The sequence below is a fragment of the Eptatretus burgeri genome, chromosome 4, assembly GCF_056783735.1.
Source record: "Eptatretus burgeri isolate ZD-2024b chromosome 4, Ebu_testis_v1, whole genome shotgun sequence".
Lineage (NCBI taxonomy): Eukaryota > Metazoa > Chordata > Myxini > Myxiniformes > Myxinidae > Eptatretus > Eptatretus burgeri.
This window is the reverse complement of record NC_140964.1, coordinates 32,258,443-32,276,610: the sequence shown is the minus strand read 5'-3', so window position 1 is coordinate 32,276,610 and position 18,168 is coordinate 32,258,443. Positions and strand designations below refer to the sequence as shown.

At 44.3% G+C, this 18,168-nt stretch overlaps 1 protein-coding gene across 7 annotated transcripts in view; it reads right to left on the bottom strand.

The window, feature by feature from the left end:
- The window catches only part of LOC147027752 (ELKS/Rab6-interacting/CAST family member 1-like), a 434,885-nt gene that overhangs the window by 324,865 nt on the left and 91,852 nt on the right, over positions 1-18,168 (bottom strand). For all 7 annotated transcript variants that reach the window (XM_085877321.1, XM_085877320.1, XM_085877323.1 and 4 more), the window contains one exon: positions 13,232-13,604. In XM_085877321.1, the coding sequence (XP_085733447.1) occupies positions 13,232-13,604 (373 nt within the window). The remainder of the gene's footprint in view (positions 1-13,231; positions 13,605-18,168) is intronic.

Genomic DNA, 18,168 nt, shown 5'->3' with positions numbered 1-18,168 from the left:
GATAATTAATCGGAACCGTCGAGGCCGACGATAACACCGCTCGGTTATCCCCATAGTACGGAACGAGTCGCTTAAGTGGCCCGTGTCCGGAGTCGACCTGCGGCGAGGTGCGATCGCCTGGTCAACCCTCCGCGTGGGTACTTAGGTAGGTCGAATTTGGCGAACAACCCTATCCCACGCGGGGGGCCGATTGGCACGATCGTGGTGGGGCCGAAAGGCCCACCCGTGACTAGCTCCCGGCGTTAGTCCGAGAGGGTCACGACAGAATTGTCCGTCCGGTGGGCGACGTTCCGCGATTCGAGTTACATGGCCGTTCGCACGCCGGCGGGCACGAATTCGCAACAATATTATGAACAGATTTGGATATTGGGCCATCTCAAAATTTTTGATGGCAGTGGAAAATGGCTGCCACAGCCATCAGCGGCTGAATTTGAGATGACCCAATATCCAAATCTGTTCATAATATGTTAGGCTACTAGTGTGCCAAATTTGGTGCTTTCCTCACAAAATGCACAATTGTTATGCTATATTTAGCTAAGTTGCCCCACTATCTCCCAACCTTTCACCTTTTATTTTTAAAAAAACAGGAGAACTGGTGAATCAAAAATACATAAATAAATCTTCATGGATGGCATTTTGGACATGTGAACAACTACAATTTGTGGTTGAGCAGAATTTCTTTTATTGATATGATACAATTTCGGCACAAAGAGAATATGGATGACATTTCCAAGTTCGTGATGCACCACACATTCTGTGTGGACAGACAAACAAACAAAGTCGAATGGCACTTGGTGGAGCACGTACCTCCACCAGGTTGAACAGTTTGCGTTTGGTATCCCTCTGATAAGCTGTATCTGAACCAAAACCGAATCAGCTTGTTCTTGTCACCTACCCAACTCATCCACAACTTTTTGAGATCGTCGAGTTTTGAGTAAAAATAATATAAAAAAAATAATATCTCAAACTGCTGATCAGAAAAAAGTTAAACCTTGGCACCTCTCGCCCTACTCCCAATGGGCAATAAAGGATTGTTCGTATGATTCACTGGTGAAGTGTGAGACCAACCATAAATATTTTAATCGAAATCCTTGTTTACCATTAACATTCAGTGTGTATGTTTTTAGGCCGGAACATTTTCGAAATCCAGGCCATAACATTACCAATTGAGATTTTGTCATCAAATTTTCAGCAAACCTTGATTATGAGATTGTGGAGAATAACAATTAATAAAATGTACAATTTTTTTTTTTAACTGTCGTTTTCATCAAGTTTAGTTCGAGTACAAAGACAGGCTTTGCATTTTCAGATGCTTACTAGTTTTTAATTGTTTTTGAATCCAAAGTAACACGTCTTCCCATTTCTTGCCACCACCATTTTTGAACTGCAATTACAGATTGGCAAGCCTCATACCGTGCAGAAATCCAAGCCCTTTGAGCAACAGCTAATCTCTTGGCTTATAATGGATCAATCCGAAAACAAAGAAAAAACGAGAAAGCATATAAAAATGCAAAGCCTGCCCGGTTTTTATTCGGAATTCCTCTTCTTCCATATGCTAAACAGTACCTTTGACCTTATGACCAAATTATTAGTTAATCTTCTCCATATTCTCATAATAAAGCTTTGTTGAAAATTTCATGACAAAAGGTCATGGTAAAAATGTTACAGCCCGGACGGACACACACACACACACACACACACACACACACACACACACACACACACACACACACACACACACACACACACACACACACACACACACACACACACAGAACTGAACCCTCTCTTCCGCTGCGTGGGGGACGGGATAAATATCACAAAAAGCTAATAACATCTGATTCAGTCAAGGACGTTAGAGGATCAAGAAGACATATCACAGCGAGATCACCAGGAAACATTGATTGTGTACAAGACATGTTCACAAGTTGTCCAAAGAAGTCGATCAAACAAGCGTTGAAGGAGAGTGGAATAAGTTATTGTGCAATTCAGGCAATTTTGAAGAAGGACTGAGGATTGAAACCATACCAACCTCATGATTTTCAGCAGTTGTTTCCAGATGATAGTGACAAGAGAATGGAGTTTGGTGAACATTCCATTCAGTGGATTGATAACTGTCCAAGTGCGTTACATGACATTATCTAGTCCGATGAGACTGTCCTATTGGGAATCGATGGACGTTTGATTAATTGGTGGACCATGAAGATCCCACGGTGTCCTTCACAAAGAGTTGGTGAGCTATTGCCAATAGCCTGGCAAAATTCCAAATTCCTGCCCTAACCTTAGTTGAACGTCAGTCCTGGACAGCTGATTCGTTAAAGACTTGGGCCAAGCTTTCCCTGGCCAACCCACAAGAACATGGGCATACTTGTGGCCATTAAAGAAGAACAACAATTATGCATATAGATATCATTTTCCTTTCACATGTGCTCAATATCTCATTCACTTCCTTTTACTTCCCATCTCAGGCTATGACACTGGATCCTGGTTCAGATAAACTGCTCCATGGATTGTGAATAGAACAATATTATGTGAATTCCTCCTCATGCAAGCATGGAGAAGACAAAATAAAACCAAATTGGCAATGTATTGCAGAACACATTGCTTTCCACCTTTGAGAACATGATTAGCAAAAGCAACCTTGCCGCAAACATTTGAATTAGGTCGGTATCGGTTACAACAATGTCTCAGGTTCAAAGGTATTTCAGTTTCCTCCATAACCATAGAACCTGTTCAACACCAAGTCTGACTCGCATGCATTATGCAGGTCTCACACCACAAAGTTCCTGACCAATGGAACACGAGCAAAGGGGTACGTTTTACCATGAACTTGCCTCGGCCTGTTGGCGTTCCCATCTGAATCCCTGCTCATGGAACAGGGGACCCAGGTTCAAATGTCATACACCATATGCTTGTCCACATTCTACCAATGTCCTTGCAATTAACGTCATTATGTTCACTGATGTCTTTGTCCTGAAGGTGATGTATGCACAAGCTCCTCCATGAGCCAATTATATCAATGAAAAAAATAAAACATCCCATATAAACTCTGGGTAAGCTGTTTATCCAGCAGAACAGGCCACAATGGCCTGCCCTTTCACTATAAAGTACGACAATATCCACAAAACAAATGCAAACTAGGATAACGGCATAATGTCAGCACTTGAAGGATAGTGTGTTGCAAGACGTAGTACTTGGGCATTCGTTTTTGGCAGATTCAACTTCACAGAGGAGGAAATTCATGACCAGACTGCTCGGAGGCAAGCAAGCACGAGCACCCAAAGAAATCCATCAACTATCCTACTTTGGCTCAGTTGAAAACCACTTGCCTTCCTTGGAGGTCTCCTTTATTGCGTCCACTTGGCTCAACTCTGCTTAACATATACCATGTTATAATTATGCACAAGCAAGTCGACAAGTCAGGAGACCACAAATATGCATGTCCGGAAGAAAGAGGAACGAAAAAATGATTAGGACATCAAATAGTTGTCCATAACCATGGACATGGTCACACCATAATTAATTTACTCACTGGCATAATGGTTCGAGAGTGTGTGCTCTGAGTCTGGGAGATCAGTGGTTGAAGCAAGACCGAATCATACCAAGGATTTTAAAAATGGCACACGTTGCTTCCTCGCTTGACGCTCAGCATTTAAAAATGACGGAGCACGAACAAACAACCATAGGTTGGCAACCATTGTGTAGGCTTGATGGGCATAATGCTTTCTTCCTGCGTTGAAGTTCCTTGCAAGGGGAACTCGTAATAATATTATTGTCATTGTTTAAACGATTAATGAACAAGCTACCGAATCTATCCTTACCCTCTTTCTTGCAGGTTACTGTTTCCTTCCTTCCCTCTTTTCCTGTTCGTTCATTCATTCCTTTGTAATTTTTGGCCAACTGTTGCCCCACTGCCCCACTCAGTGTATATTGGCTTTTTACCCTCCGTCACATTCTCATCTTCCACAAATCTTGACCACATATATATATATATATATGTAGATTATTTATTTATTTTTAAATAATAACAACAATAATATTTTTTTTAAACCACAGTCAAGGACCAGAAGAAGAAGAAAAAAAAATGTTTCAATTGCTCAAACAGATTTTCCTTTTTCCAACCCATTGATCACAAGAAGCAATATAAGAGACTCTTGGCCAGAGTTCTGAACTCTGACCACAGCACCAACCAGGCCCAGGCGATGTCACGTTTTACAATCAAAGTAAAGCAGGCTCTACATGTGCATGAACTCTGTCAAACACTGAACATACAGGCGCTTGTAAAAGAAGAAATTATGTTCCTCTCCTTTGAAGCATATTTTCGAGCAGTTGCATCAAGCCCCTTGGTACTTCTTGCCATGCTAACTCAATCCAGTGCCAGCGGCCTGGTTTGAAAAGAGTCTTTGCATCATGAACCCAAAGCACTATCCTAAAAGTCTCCGACAAGGCAGAAGAAGCTCCATCAAATGCAATAAGGGAATTTAAAATGTCAAACTATGGGTTCAATTAATGGCAGGTGGGGTTATTAACATATAAAAATGTTATTTGTTGTAAAAATAAGACTTAATTGTTGCTGCTTTAAAAACAAAATATTTTTAGATAAAGAATGAATGTAAAAAAGTAAAGTAAAAAAAAGTAAAAGTAAAAAGTAAAAAGTAACAAGTAAAAAGGACAAACAATGGCAAGACTTTGCCTTTTGTGTGGTTTTAAGTTTCTGTTGGACAGCCAGATTGGGATCCATATACAAAATAGGCAAAAAAAATTTCTAATTCTTCATGCCCCCCCCCCATTTCCCTCCTCCCCACTCAAATTCTTCTTCCCTTCCTTCCCCTTCCTAATAACTTTCCTTTCCTCGCACAACCCCCTCCCTCACACTTCCTCCCAGCCTCACCTACCTTCCATTCAGTACCCCCAACCTGCTTCCCTATTTTTTCAAATCCTATGTCTTCATGCAATTTCCATCCTCCTTGTGTGCACAATAAGAATAAAATAATATGTAGATGGCTCATTAGTAAAAACGCATGCTTGAGAAAAAAACTGGGACATTAAAACCTATCACTTACGACCAACTAGTTTGTCCCTTCACCATTATCCCACTGACCCCACCCATGACAACCACTAAATACATTTGGCCAGATGGCTTTTACGGGTGCCATGTAGAGACGGTGGCGCCTCTCTGCCAGCAGTCCCTGCAAGCAGACTCCGGAGGCCTCGTAAAGTGGCCTCAAACCATACCAGGCCATGTTGGGCCACACACGACAGCTGCTCTACCTCGTAACACTGCAGGCCTCCAGACCATTAAAAAATACGACCGTTTTATCACCAACAGGTCACAGGCAACATTTTTGCACTATCTCCTTTTAACAGTCTTGCCACCACTGATTTTCACACGAAATAACTTCATGCTAATGGAATGTGTTTCTGCTTCACCCGACTGTCATTTTTAAAGATTTTGTACAACACCCTTTTATCAATACGACTTGACATTCATTCATACAGGTAACACGTACAAATTATTAATTTAAGGATAGATCGTGTTAAACGTTTTCCGGGGTTTTCAGGTGGTTTAATCAATCATCGGTGGTGTTCGCGTTGGTCAAATGATTTTTTTTATACAACTTTACCTCGTAAACAAAATTTCAGAAATGGACTGGAACGGCACTTGGTGGAGCGCATACCCCTGCTATGCTGAACAGTTGGACGTTCCAATGATCTTGAAGACCTTTGGTTTCCACGGTGCCAAGTTGAGCAAGGTGTGAGACAGGGGTGTCAGCCCAGAGGTGAGAGCAGTACTCCATTAAGCTGTGGATAAAGGCCTTATATAGGTGGATAGGAGTTCAGGTATGCCAAGGAAGGATATTGTATGATGGAGGATGCCGAGTCAGCGACTGGCTTCAGAGGCCAACTTTGAAATCTGAGCTGTTGTAAAACACTTATGACATCTATGGTCATTATAGCAAGCATCGGCTATAACCATGGAATGAGATATTTCTGGAAGGGCATTGATTTTTCTGTCTTTCCTATTGTTAATATATATTTTTCCAAATCCTCCACTTCCTTTCCCCAACCCCCTCATTTTTAGGTATTTTGTAGATTGCCCATAATCACATGAAGATAAACAGTCAAAACGAATAATTAAACTGTACCATTAAAGAGTCAAGATATAACATTTATTGTCATTCATCTTTTAAAGAATAGTCAAACTTTTACTGCATAAAGCAATCAGAAGTTTCATACACTGGCCTCCATGCTCTGAAGCAGGCCTAGAAGATCAATACACTTACCCCCATGCTCTAGTACAAACCCAGAAGATCGATACACTGGACTCCGAGCTCTAGAGCCGACCCAGAAGATTCATACACTGACCTCTATGATCAAGAGCAGGCCTGTGTTGCATCCTTTTGGGAGGACGCACGAGTATCTCGTTCACACAGTTCCTGATGAAAGCCACCTTCATGGCTGAAATGTGGAATTACTCCTTAAACGAGAACAGCACTCTGTAGAGTGCATACCTCCACCAGGCTGAAGAGTCTACATTTTAGAAGGACTGCTTTTTCCAATTTGTGAAACTGTGGGCATGATGTTACGATGCATAAACGGATCAAAAATATTTGGAAACAAAATGGACTTGTTACAAGGGATTGTGGGTGTGAACACGGCTTACGATTCCTGTACCTGACCGTTCCACAGTTCCAAGTACAGAAGTCCAATAGCAACAGAACAATTTGCCTGCAGGTTAAATATAATACCATGAGCATGACTAGATTAATAGAACAGGTAGAGATTGAGGCACTACATTTCACACCGATATATTGTGAAGCATGAAATTGGGGAGGAAAGAAAGGAGTGAGGAAGGGAGGGGCGAGGGAGTTGGGGGAGTGGCAAGATTTGGTGAAAATGTCTGAAAATGGCCATTTTTATTCAAGTATGCATTCTGCAAATAATCGTCTAATAACATCAACATTGTCATCATGCAAGGTTAACAAAACGTTAATCGCCCTGACCTTTGCTGCAGGTTAATAAAATGCCAGTAGGTGAGGTGTGCAAGATGAAGAATGTCTTGGAACACTAGGCTAGAAAGAAAAAGGAGAAAAAAAAAATACATAGACTACAGTCTAGCCCAGGCCCAGCTGTTTTCCGCCATTGCTAGACATTAGAGAAATGCTTCACAACTCCAAGACCAAACTGCCTTTGACTGCCCCGCGTAAGAAGCTTTTCCCGGACCCCAGTTGTGAGAGGCACAACAAAGAGTCCACTCAAGTCAGAGCCTTTTCCCTGCAAGGCCGAGACAGTTTAAGTAAGACAGTTAGTATCTGTCCCCAGAGTGTATGAAACAAGGTGAAATGCACCAGTACGTGTATTAAAATGGGCAAAATAAAGGACGTGCTCCATAAACAAACAATCAGATGAACAAAGCTCAAAAAATAATCAACGTTTATGATTCTCTGACTGGCCGAGCACGATGAGCAAATAACCTCATGCCGATGAGACCTCAAATTCCGAGTAATGGCTGAGTTGGGGGAGGGGTGACATGGGGAAGGGTGGAGGTGAGGGGGGGGGTGCAGAGCAAACTTTACTATAATTAAGATCTCGGGTTGTTCTCAAAAGGCGAGCCACCCCATCCGATCCATCAGACACTCATTTCTCCCCTTTCCCACCAGTCTCCCACACAGCCCTCACTCTGCATACCCCAGCACAGTACAATGGCACTGCCTTCCTCAAAAAATGCAAAATGACATCAAGAAATAACATGGCAGTAAGAACGCAGGCGTGCACGGCAAAAGCAGGGAGGGGGGCGAAGGGGTTGCAGCCGGCCCTTAAACAGGACCCAGAATAATGTGGACATTTTCAGTAATTGCTCACATCTGTGCAAAAGCCTCCGCAACTGACAAGCTGGCCTCCATTAACTCACGGGGAATTTTCTGCGAGCCGGGCAAGCAGAGCCAAAATTGAAAGTGAAGGGTGGAATATAGCCATTTTGCTTTGCGGGACAGCACTATAAGTCCAGCGGTGAAGTTTACCCATCATATGCTTTGCACACATCAGTTTTAGGGCTTTTGGAACATCCTTTAATAAAGAGGAGCACAAGGGAGAAAAGTCTGATGAGATAAATGCATCGCATCGTCTTGAAAAAAGTGCTCATGGTTCACTTTGAGGATTCAACAGAAAGACGAAGGGAAAGCAGGCGGATTTTGTGGCAATCAATACACACGCATGTGATCAAAGGTTTGTGCAATAAGATAACGTGGCACAAAACCATATTGATGAACATGCACACCATGGGCATTATTTGCATGGTGAGCCAGATCCTTTAAAAGTTTTCATCCAAATTCAACTTGGGTTGCCTGTGTGAGGACTTTTTTCTTCTGGAAGTACCAGGCTGTGGCGTTATACCACCGATTGGACTTTTTAATTTGCTTACAGGTGTGAGCAACATTGCTTTGGTGCCCATCCCAAACTGCCCTGCCATCTTAGAGGGCATCTAAGAGTCCACATAGAAAGTGTAAACTCACAACACCTGTAAATGCAAGGATGGGCAAGCAGTTCACCCCTCTCTGGGTCATTAATCAGCATGTTAGGTTTTGTTTGAGAGTATAATAGTGATGTTCATTTCTTCAGTGAGGGGCTCAGTTTCCAAATGTAAAAAATTCACACATTTGTAACAAGAAAAAGAGCAATCAGAGATTGCAGACCCTCGCCAGGACTTCTTTTGAGTGGCGTATTTTTATCGGTTTTAGGGTAAATCCAATATGGCTGCCAAACCATGTGACCTATAACATCATATGTGTGAACCATTTGTTCCTCATGGACAGGTGGTCATATGTGTAACGTTTCACCTCAATCTGTTCAGCCACTTCAGAGAAGAAGATTTTTGAAGGGTTTTTTTTTTAAAACAATATGGCTGCCGAATCACGTGATCGATGACATCATCAAATTGTTTTCTATGGACCATTTTATCCCTAGATGACCCTCAAAAAGTTTCGTACTGATCGTACGCAGCGTTCTACATATGCAATGATGTCATAACGAAGGCACCTATGACATCGTAAGAAATCACTCTCATTCCCCATGTGGAGTACTTGCCGTGAGCCAAGTTTCAATTTTTTTTCCTTGGTGCGGTTTCAGAGACAGAGGTACAAAGTTTTTCCGTTTTACCAACATGGCTGCCACACCACATGACCTATGACGTCGTAATTATCATGAAAACATTCTACATGAGTAATCGCACCAATGGTAAAAAAAATTAATCTCAAATCGACAAGCGGTTGTGGAGAAAAACACGAAAGTTGTGTGCAGTTCTGGACTACGCACGTGATTCAGCTCCTTGGTTGAGGTTTTGTCAGAAGGGAAGGCCTTCAGAAGCCTGCCGATGAGCAGAGATTGAGAGCTTCAATTTCACTTGCTAGTATCTGCACGTTGGTTCGGAAGCACACAAACGCATCTTAGTACTCAAACCAAGTGCGTCCATTGTTCATAAAACTTCCCCAGTACAATTTTTAAAAAAAATTCTCTCATTAATTTCCTGTTTGAATCCTCATATGGATCTGCCCTCTCGATACCAATAAACTTTGGTTCCTGATGGAATCATCCTTTGGTATTCCACATAGAAGAAGTCTAATCGACAAGCAAATACCCAAATGCTGCAGACTTAGTGGCATAATGGCTAGAGCGTCCGCTCCGAGTCTGGGATCCAATCATGTGGAAACCATAACAAAGACTAAATACGGTATTTGCTGGTTCCTTGCTTGACGCTCAGCATTTCAAAAGGATGGAGCACGGCCAAAGGACCATAGGGTGGCAGCTATTGTGCAGGCTTTCCAGGCCCAATGACCTCCTCTTGTGTTGTTGTTCCTTGAAAGTGAACTCGTATTACTTCACCGATACTCTTGCTCAGTTCGAACATCCTCAAGTCACGACGGCTTGCAACGATTGCTAGTTGGTCATCCAGAGCATGAAGGTTCTGCACGATTACGATGATTGACCTGAAGCAAATAACATCACTGACTGACTTTCTTTAATCGTTTCTGACCTCAGAATGCAGTTGACGCACATGCTTGATATGCTATAGAAAATAATGTCACAAAGTCCTCCAACCCACTCTCTACACCCTCACCTCTACCACCACCACCCCCCAGCCGACTCCTAATTTCCACCAACAGAAGCAGTAAGCACGTGCACTGTGCACTCCTGGAGGCTAACACTCAGGAATGAACCAGGTGCTTTGAGACTAACATTCGAGATCATTATCATCACGGCTCGGCCGTTTGTGTAGAAACTCCGTGGCATTATAAGTCGCTAAGCGTTTGATGAAAATGTGCGTTTTATTTTCCTTTTGTAGACAAAAAAAGCCTGAAACAACAGCAAGAGAAGCATGGTATTGGGAAAAAGAATTGCTCAAAGTTTAGTTTGAGATAAATTCTGCTTGTAGAACAATAAGGCAACGCTGGAGCAATTATAGCTCCTTCTTTTAACTCATTCACATCGCCAACATTGACGGATCCTTCCATTTTTGATCACCTGCTTTAACACCTGGAAGGAAACGGCAGCTGAAACGAAACTGTAAGTGCACAAGACAGAAGATAACTTGGTTCGAGCATCATCAAGAAGCTTGGTAGCAAGATCCACTGCCGTACTTCCGATAGCACGAAGCGGCAGAGACTCCTCCAGGACGATGAAGGTAAAGTAAAGGTTACACAATTCTGCTTCGGAAAACGTTGTCCAGACGATCGGGCGTATCCTGCCAACATTTTTATTATTTATTTATCAGTTTCATGTTTAAATGAGCAAAAATAATATAATGGTCCCAGAGAAATGCAACTCGTGTTTCAGAGCTGTCAAAATGTTCGAGCTGCAAAATTGGAGGTCGACATTAATTCCAAACACTTTTGAAAGAGGATAATCAACTTCGTAAGGATTTCATCCCTTGAATAAATATTATATCTGGATGTTTGAAAACGTTTCAAGACAATCAGGTATAAGATGGTGGAATGCAACGAGAACATGTTTTGACATCTTTGCTTGAATTTCGGCCAAGATAGGTTTTCAACTTGGATTCTTGAAAAAAAATTCTGCAATTTTGAGTGACATGCATTCAGTCAAAGCTGCATTTTCACAGACGTTGCACAAGAAGTCCACTCTCAGTTTTCACCACCGCAATGATGTCAACATAAAAATAAATCTTTAGACGAGTGCTTTGAGTAAACAAAATCGGATCGATGGATCTCATATAACTCTCGAACCCTTCACCATAATCATCGATGTACTCTTTATGGAGCGTCGGCACTGTCATAAGCAGTTTCTTGGCAAGGGTTATGCTGGGTGGGGGTCTTCAACATCCACTAATGGCCGGTGCTGGCGGATGGGTCCTCCGACTTCATGTCCTTCCGATGGATGGAGCACGCATTGATGCATATACTTGCATGCTTCTTCTTCGTTCGAAATTCAGCACAAGGCTGTTCATATCTGGATCGAGATTCGTACCCAGGATTGGAGTTCATATCTGGATCGAGATTCGTACCCAGGATAAGAGCACTCAAGTGCAAGTGAGCATACCTCTACGCTACCCTGGAAGCCTTCCTCAAACCCATAACATCAAACAACTCGATGCTTTCAAATCAAAGACGGTATAGCACGGTGACGTGGTGGCTTAATTTTGGATTTGACTAAAATTACATGAGGAAGATGGAACATTTCTGTTTGACGAGAAGCATTTACGTGGACAATAAAACATCAACCGAATCATTTATGTTTGCATTTCCTAGATTTTATCACACAACGTAACCTGAAGGTTCTTCAGGGGCACATTGTGGTTGAAGAAGTGAATTTTCATTGTCGGTCATTGCATGAACCGTTCACCTTCGCAGTCGCATTAACTGGACCGTGGCGCCCCCTTCAGCTGGTACATCAAAATGAATCGAATCTGAATGTCTCCACCCAATGGTGATGAAGATGCACGTGGCGCCGACTGCTGTCGTTATGGAAAGTGGGCAGAAGTTTCAAAAAATAATTTCTCACGACTTTGATACGAGGGATCATCAGACTGCTGGGCTATAATCCTCAGCTAAGAGGTCAGTTGTCATTTTCTTCTATAATGGGATGCATGAGGGACGTTGAAAAGGTTATATGAATGAGATGCAAATAATTGTCCAAGACACAAAGCGTTTAACTTTCCTATCTCAGTATATAGAGTTAGTGAGAACGTACACATGTATTTTTACCAGTTGGTGGAAGAGCTGAACAACAAAGTGTGGAAGATCTACAAACTCACATCAGGGGTAGAGGACAATGTGAAGTCGTAACGAGCGGTAATTTTTTTAAATGATGAGGAGGAAGAGCACGAGAGGACCCATTCAGGGAATTTATTCAACACGATAGAGGAGAACAAAAAGAGTGGAAGTCAGAAGAAAGTTTAGACATTGGGAAAGTATAAAAGTAACAAGAGCAGAGGACACACACAGGTTTGCAAAACCATCATGCATTGTGTGAATGTGCAGGGTGACTTGATTTGCGATATCTGTGTGACTCATCCTCCGTCAAAGACATCAATGTGTCCAAGGGCCTTAGTCTCCCCCGCTTCTCAAGGGGCAGGTGAGAAGATGGCACACAAATGAAAAATGAGGAACTATACTCTATTGTGATTTATGATCCCTTTGTACACGCACTGTCGTTGATTGTCTGACCAAGGAGCTTAAAGGATTGTGCATATTCTAAAAAGTAGATCACAGAGGTAAATTTGTGGATTTGGAAGTTTATCTTTGTGGAAAGAGAGCGTGTCGAACTCCAAAAGAGAGTGTTCAGAAGTGCAGACAAAGATGCCACCATCAAGTGATGCTCAACAGAGGAAGGTCATATATTAGCAGTCACAGATCTCAGATTGATTGTTACACCACATCATCCCACTGGAATTTAACTAGTTAGTCATCTAAATCCATTAACCTAGCATGGATGGAAACTGTAACCGTTTGTGTAGCCTATTTCAGTGTATGGCCTAAGTAGCCTGTGTGACTTGATTCCACCATAATGAGCCTGTTGCAAATACAAAAATAATTCATGAAAATATGAAGAGCATGATCCAAAGCACCCCTACTTCCTCCCCACCCCCACCTCCCACTACTGCCACACACCATTCAAGAATGGACACCAAAAAACATGTTCTACCCACCCGCAACCACTACCATCATAAACACTCTTATGTTATCACCCCCCCATTAATGCAATATCTTGACCTCACCTCACGAAACTGTTGGTTTTCCCTTTCTCGATGTTCCAGCAATGACTCCAGCCGTGCAATCTGCGATTCGGCCTCGGCCAGCTGCCGAACTCCATCTCCATCCCCACCGCCATAATCTCCATCCAGCTCATCTCCACCGTGTCCACGAATCCGTCCACCAGCTCCTTGCTGTAACATCTCGAGAAGTTTACGAATCGACTCATCACGTGAATTTAATGTTTGCTTCTGTGTCTCAATGCGCAGCTCCATTTCCTCCAGAGTTTGGCGAAGGAGGTACAGCTCCTTCGCTTGGCGCTCGTGTTCTGCACGAAGGCGCTGCACACTTTCCTCTGATGGGAGCTTATCACCAATACCACCACCCATAACGACCATACTGCAAGACAGCGCATGAAACAATATTTGCTTGACAACGATGCCCCAGCAGTGGAGTACCTCAACAAAATCAGCACTGGAATAAACAATCCGACAAGTGGAGCAGTAGTACAAATCCATCCATACATTGGGACCACACTGTGCAGAGCGTTGATGCTGCCTAAGCAGTCTCCTTGGCTACTGGGCACAATCTGGACGGGTCACCACTCCGACACAGGATACCAGCAAGCTGGCACTCATTTTGCCAACCTCGGAAGAATGACAGGCAGAGTCAACCCCACCTGGTATTAATTCAACAACCAAGGGGAATTTGAACTGAGGATCCTCGGATCCCAAGCCCACCATCCTAACCATTAAGCCAACACCAGGCATGTCATACAAATGAAAGTCCCACAAACTGAAAACGTCAACATATGTAGTTTTACACAACAAGCACTATTCCGCAGAACCCTAAGTGAGCTACACAAAGCAGAGCATACTGTTATAAAATCAGAATATCAAATAATTTTGTCTCGTTAAAAAAATATAATTGAAAAAGGGTGAACAAGTAGTAGCAACAGTTGTTCAACTTTACTTTAATATCGTGCAAAATAACCTTTTAAGATTCCACCTAAAAATACTTTTAAAATTTTTGAATGAAAACACACACGCACCATTGATAAGCAAATATTAATGTATGCAAAGCTAACTTATACAGGCCACGAATGAGACTGCAGAATTATTCTGAGTGACGGTATTTGGGGTCGAAGAGGTCTTTGGGGTCTAAAGGGTTTTAAAGGGTCTCTGAAGGCTGAGGTGGTGGATGAAAATAGCATTTGGAAACCCCCGCGTCGGAATTGATTTATGTGCCAAATTTGGTGGTTGTCAGTCCAGCGGTCTTTGTAAAAAATGCAAACATACAGATAGGTGGATGGCAAATTTTATTTGTTAGATAGTAGGATTGAGTATGATATGTTATGATCAATTTTTTAAAAAAACAACTCTGCAGCACATTGCCCACCGAAGGTGGGCCGAGATGGGTACTCCCACCTTCCGAGAAGGGTCTAGGCAGGAGTGCCGAGAAGGGTCCGGGAGGGTGTGCACACTAGTATTAATTAATGCAGCTATATAGGTGTCAACATACATTCCATGCATATATATATTCCCAACATATAAGCATGCAAGTAATACTTGCAGGGGTAACGTGATTTATGACACACTTTGTATATTACTGACAAGTAAATATTACCCATCGCTTCGCTGACGGGAATACTGAGGGGGGGGGTGGGGGGAAGAGGTAGGGGGAGAGAGAGAGGGGGGGGAGTGAGGAGGCAGAGGGAGAGTGAGGAGGGGTGGGGGGAAGGGAAGACAGACGTGCGGTGGAGCATTAATTACAATCGTATTGTCTCATCAAAATGCTTCTACATCAAAAAACTGTGAAGATGGAAACAAAATAATGTCTAAAATACATTTTCTACCACTCATACTATAAATACCGCCCAGAGACGTCTAGACGTCTATTGTGACGTCTATTTTGTCTATCAGAGACGTCTATTTTGTCAGGTCAGGTTCGATCTGTGACCTGCTACAGGTACCATGTAAACCTGTACTAACCTGTTCCATGGTCGGGTTGTCGGCGACTAAACCGTCTCCCCCACCAGGTTTTCTGGTGAGGAGGGTGTTTGGATATGGACACCCAGCAGGATTAAAAACAAAACCTGTCAAAGGGCGGAGGAGCTCCTTGTGAGCCAACGGCCATCCATATCTAGTGCCCAAGTGTGTCTGCGGACGTCCTCCTGCAATTGGGTCACTTCTTATTAGGAGGTTGGTGGCAGGATTTGCACTCCGGCAACCGTAAAACCCATCATTCCGCAAAACGCAAAAACGCAAAAAAATCTGAAAACCCACTCCGTGGGAGTACCTCCTGTGCAGCTTCCCTTCGCAGGGCAGCTCAACGGATGACGGGATTGGGGCAAAGCCTTCGGGACTCCCAATCTTTGATAGGAGGGAAACCACGGGGTAACATCCCTGGGTCAGATTGCGGGAGAGTGTGTCGGAGTGGTGCAGAGGTGTCGTCCACCAGACGGCCGTCTCCTTGGGTTAACCTGAGGCGGTCCCTTCGGGTGGGTGCCTGGAATGTCCTATCCCTAAGAGAGGATGATCACCTGTCTCTGTTATCATCTGAGCTCAAGCGTTTGGACATCGGGATTGCAGCTCTCTCTGAGGTTCAGAGACCGGATTGCGGCGAGATAATGGTGGGTGGTTACACCTACTATTGGTCTGGTCGCTCTGATGGTTACCATACCCAAGGAGTTGCTGTAGCTGTGTCCAATAAGCTGACCCCAATGATAATTGAGGTAACACCGGTCAACGAGCATATTATGAGATTAAGGATTCGTCACTCCTTAGGTGTCATTTCCCTGGTCTCTGTTTATGCTCCGACTGAGGCGAGTGATGTTACCGTGAAGGACACATTCTACGCCACACTCGAGTCTGTGGTTGATCAGTGCGCCAGACGAGATACACTTCTAGTCTTGGGGGATTTCAATGCATCGACTGGAACTGATAGGGATGGTTATGAGGTGTGTGTTGGTCCCCATGGGTCAGGAACTATCAACCAGAATGGCACCAAGTTCCTTGACTTTGCAAGAAGTCATGGACTTAGGGTGGCTGGTTCATGGTTTCAGCGCCCACAAGCTCATCGCTGGACTTGGTATTCCAACGCTGGAGGTGTGGCAAAGGAGATTGACCATGTCCTCATTGATGGTCGCTGGAGGATGATCCAGAACTGCAGGGTCTACCGGAGTGCTCAGTTCCTCAATACTGACCACAGGCTTGTTGTAGCAACTCTAAAGCTGCACCTTAAATCCTGGAGAATGGTACCATCCCAGCCGAGGCTGGATGTTGCCAAGCTCAAGGATGAGAGAGTAGCTGAGGAGTTTGCGAACAGGCTAAGTGGACACTTGGGGGGTCTGGGTACTTTGGGGGGTCCTGAAGAGTTGTGGAGCGCCTTCAAGACCACCGTCCTTGATGTTGCCGGTGGATGCCTTGGAGCTCACCGCAGGGCAAAGAAGAATTTTGTCTCTCAAGGGACACTGGATACCATTGACCAGAGTCGCAGGGCCAGGCTGAATGGCAGAGCTGAGCTGTTCAGGGAGCTGAGGCGTAAAACTGTACGTGTACTAAGGGTGGACAAGGAGGCCTATGTGAGAGGAATCTGTGAGGGGGTAGAGCATCACCTGTGGACAGGTGATTCTCGTCCCGCTTACAGGGGAATTCGCGCATTATGTTCATCCAAGCCCATCCCTCGGAGCACTACAGTTAGAGCAGAGAGTGGTAGGCTCTTGACAGAGGAGTCTGAAGTGAAGGCCCGCTGGGCCGGTTACTTTGAGCGGTTGTACCAGGCTGATCCCCCAACTGTCGAGTTGGACGTCAAGGGTGTTACAATCCCTGTTGCTGACCCTCGAATCAACTGTGGTCCACCTACGCTTGTGGAAACACGGGCTGCGGTGAACCAGTAGAAACGGGGCAAAGCTCCAGGGATCTGTGGCATCCATGCCGAACTTCTCAAGGCTGGTGGAAATGCTGCACTCGTGTCGTTGCATGCAGTTTTGTGCTCTGCCTGGAACACAGGCATCATCCCAACTGACTGGAAGAGGGGCCTTGTTGTCCCTCTCTGGAAAGGGAAGGGTGATCGCCAAGACTGCAACAACTACCGAGGGGTGACGCTGCTCTCAGTGCCGGGCATGGTCTTTGCTCGGATAATTCTCGATAGGGTTCGCCACCATCTGCTTGAGCACCAGCGTCCAGAGCAGTCAGGCTTTACACCAAAGAGGTCAACGATTGACCGTATCCTTGCACTTCGTGTCCTCACCGAACGCAGACGAGAGTTTCGGAAGGGGCTGCTTGCAGCCTATGTTGATCTCTGTAAAGCGTTCGATTCAGTGAATCGGGATGTCCTCTGGAGGATTCTTGGTCTTCGTGGGGTGCCACCAAAACTGATCGATCTGATGTCTGAACTCTACTCTGGTACTGAGAGTGCTGTGAAGTGTGGTGGTACCATCTCTGACTTATTTCCAGTTGTTACTGGAGTTCGTCAGGGATGTGTACTTGCCCCCACACTTTTCAGCACTTGTATGGACTGGATTCTAGGGAGGATGTCGGAGAGATCAAGTTGCGGTGCGTCATTTGGGAATGTCAAGATCTCGGACCTTGACTTTGCAGATGATGCAGTCATCTTTGCGGAGACTTTAGACATCCTCTTGGGGGCCCTCGAGGTGCTGAATGAGGAGTCAGAGCCGTTGGGATTACGGGTTTCTTGGGTCAAAACTAAGATCCAGGCTTTCGGTGACATCTTGGATGCTGCTGTCCTGTCGGTGTCTGTTTGTGGTGAGGATGTTGAGGTTGTGGAGAGATTCACTTACCTTGGCAGTGATATTCATGTCTCTGCTGGCTGCGAGTCAGAGGTCAATAGACGTCTGGGTCGGGCCTGGGGAGTCATGGATTCACTGGATCATGGGGTGTGGCGCTGCTGGTACCTGTGCGGGAGGACGAAAGTCCGAGTCTTCAGGTCCTTGGTACTTCCA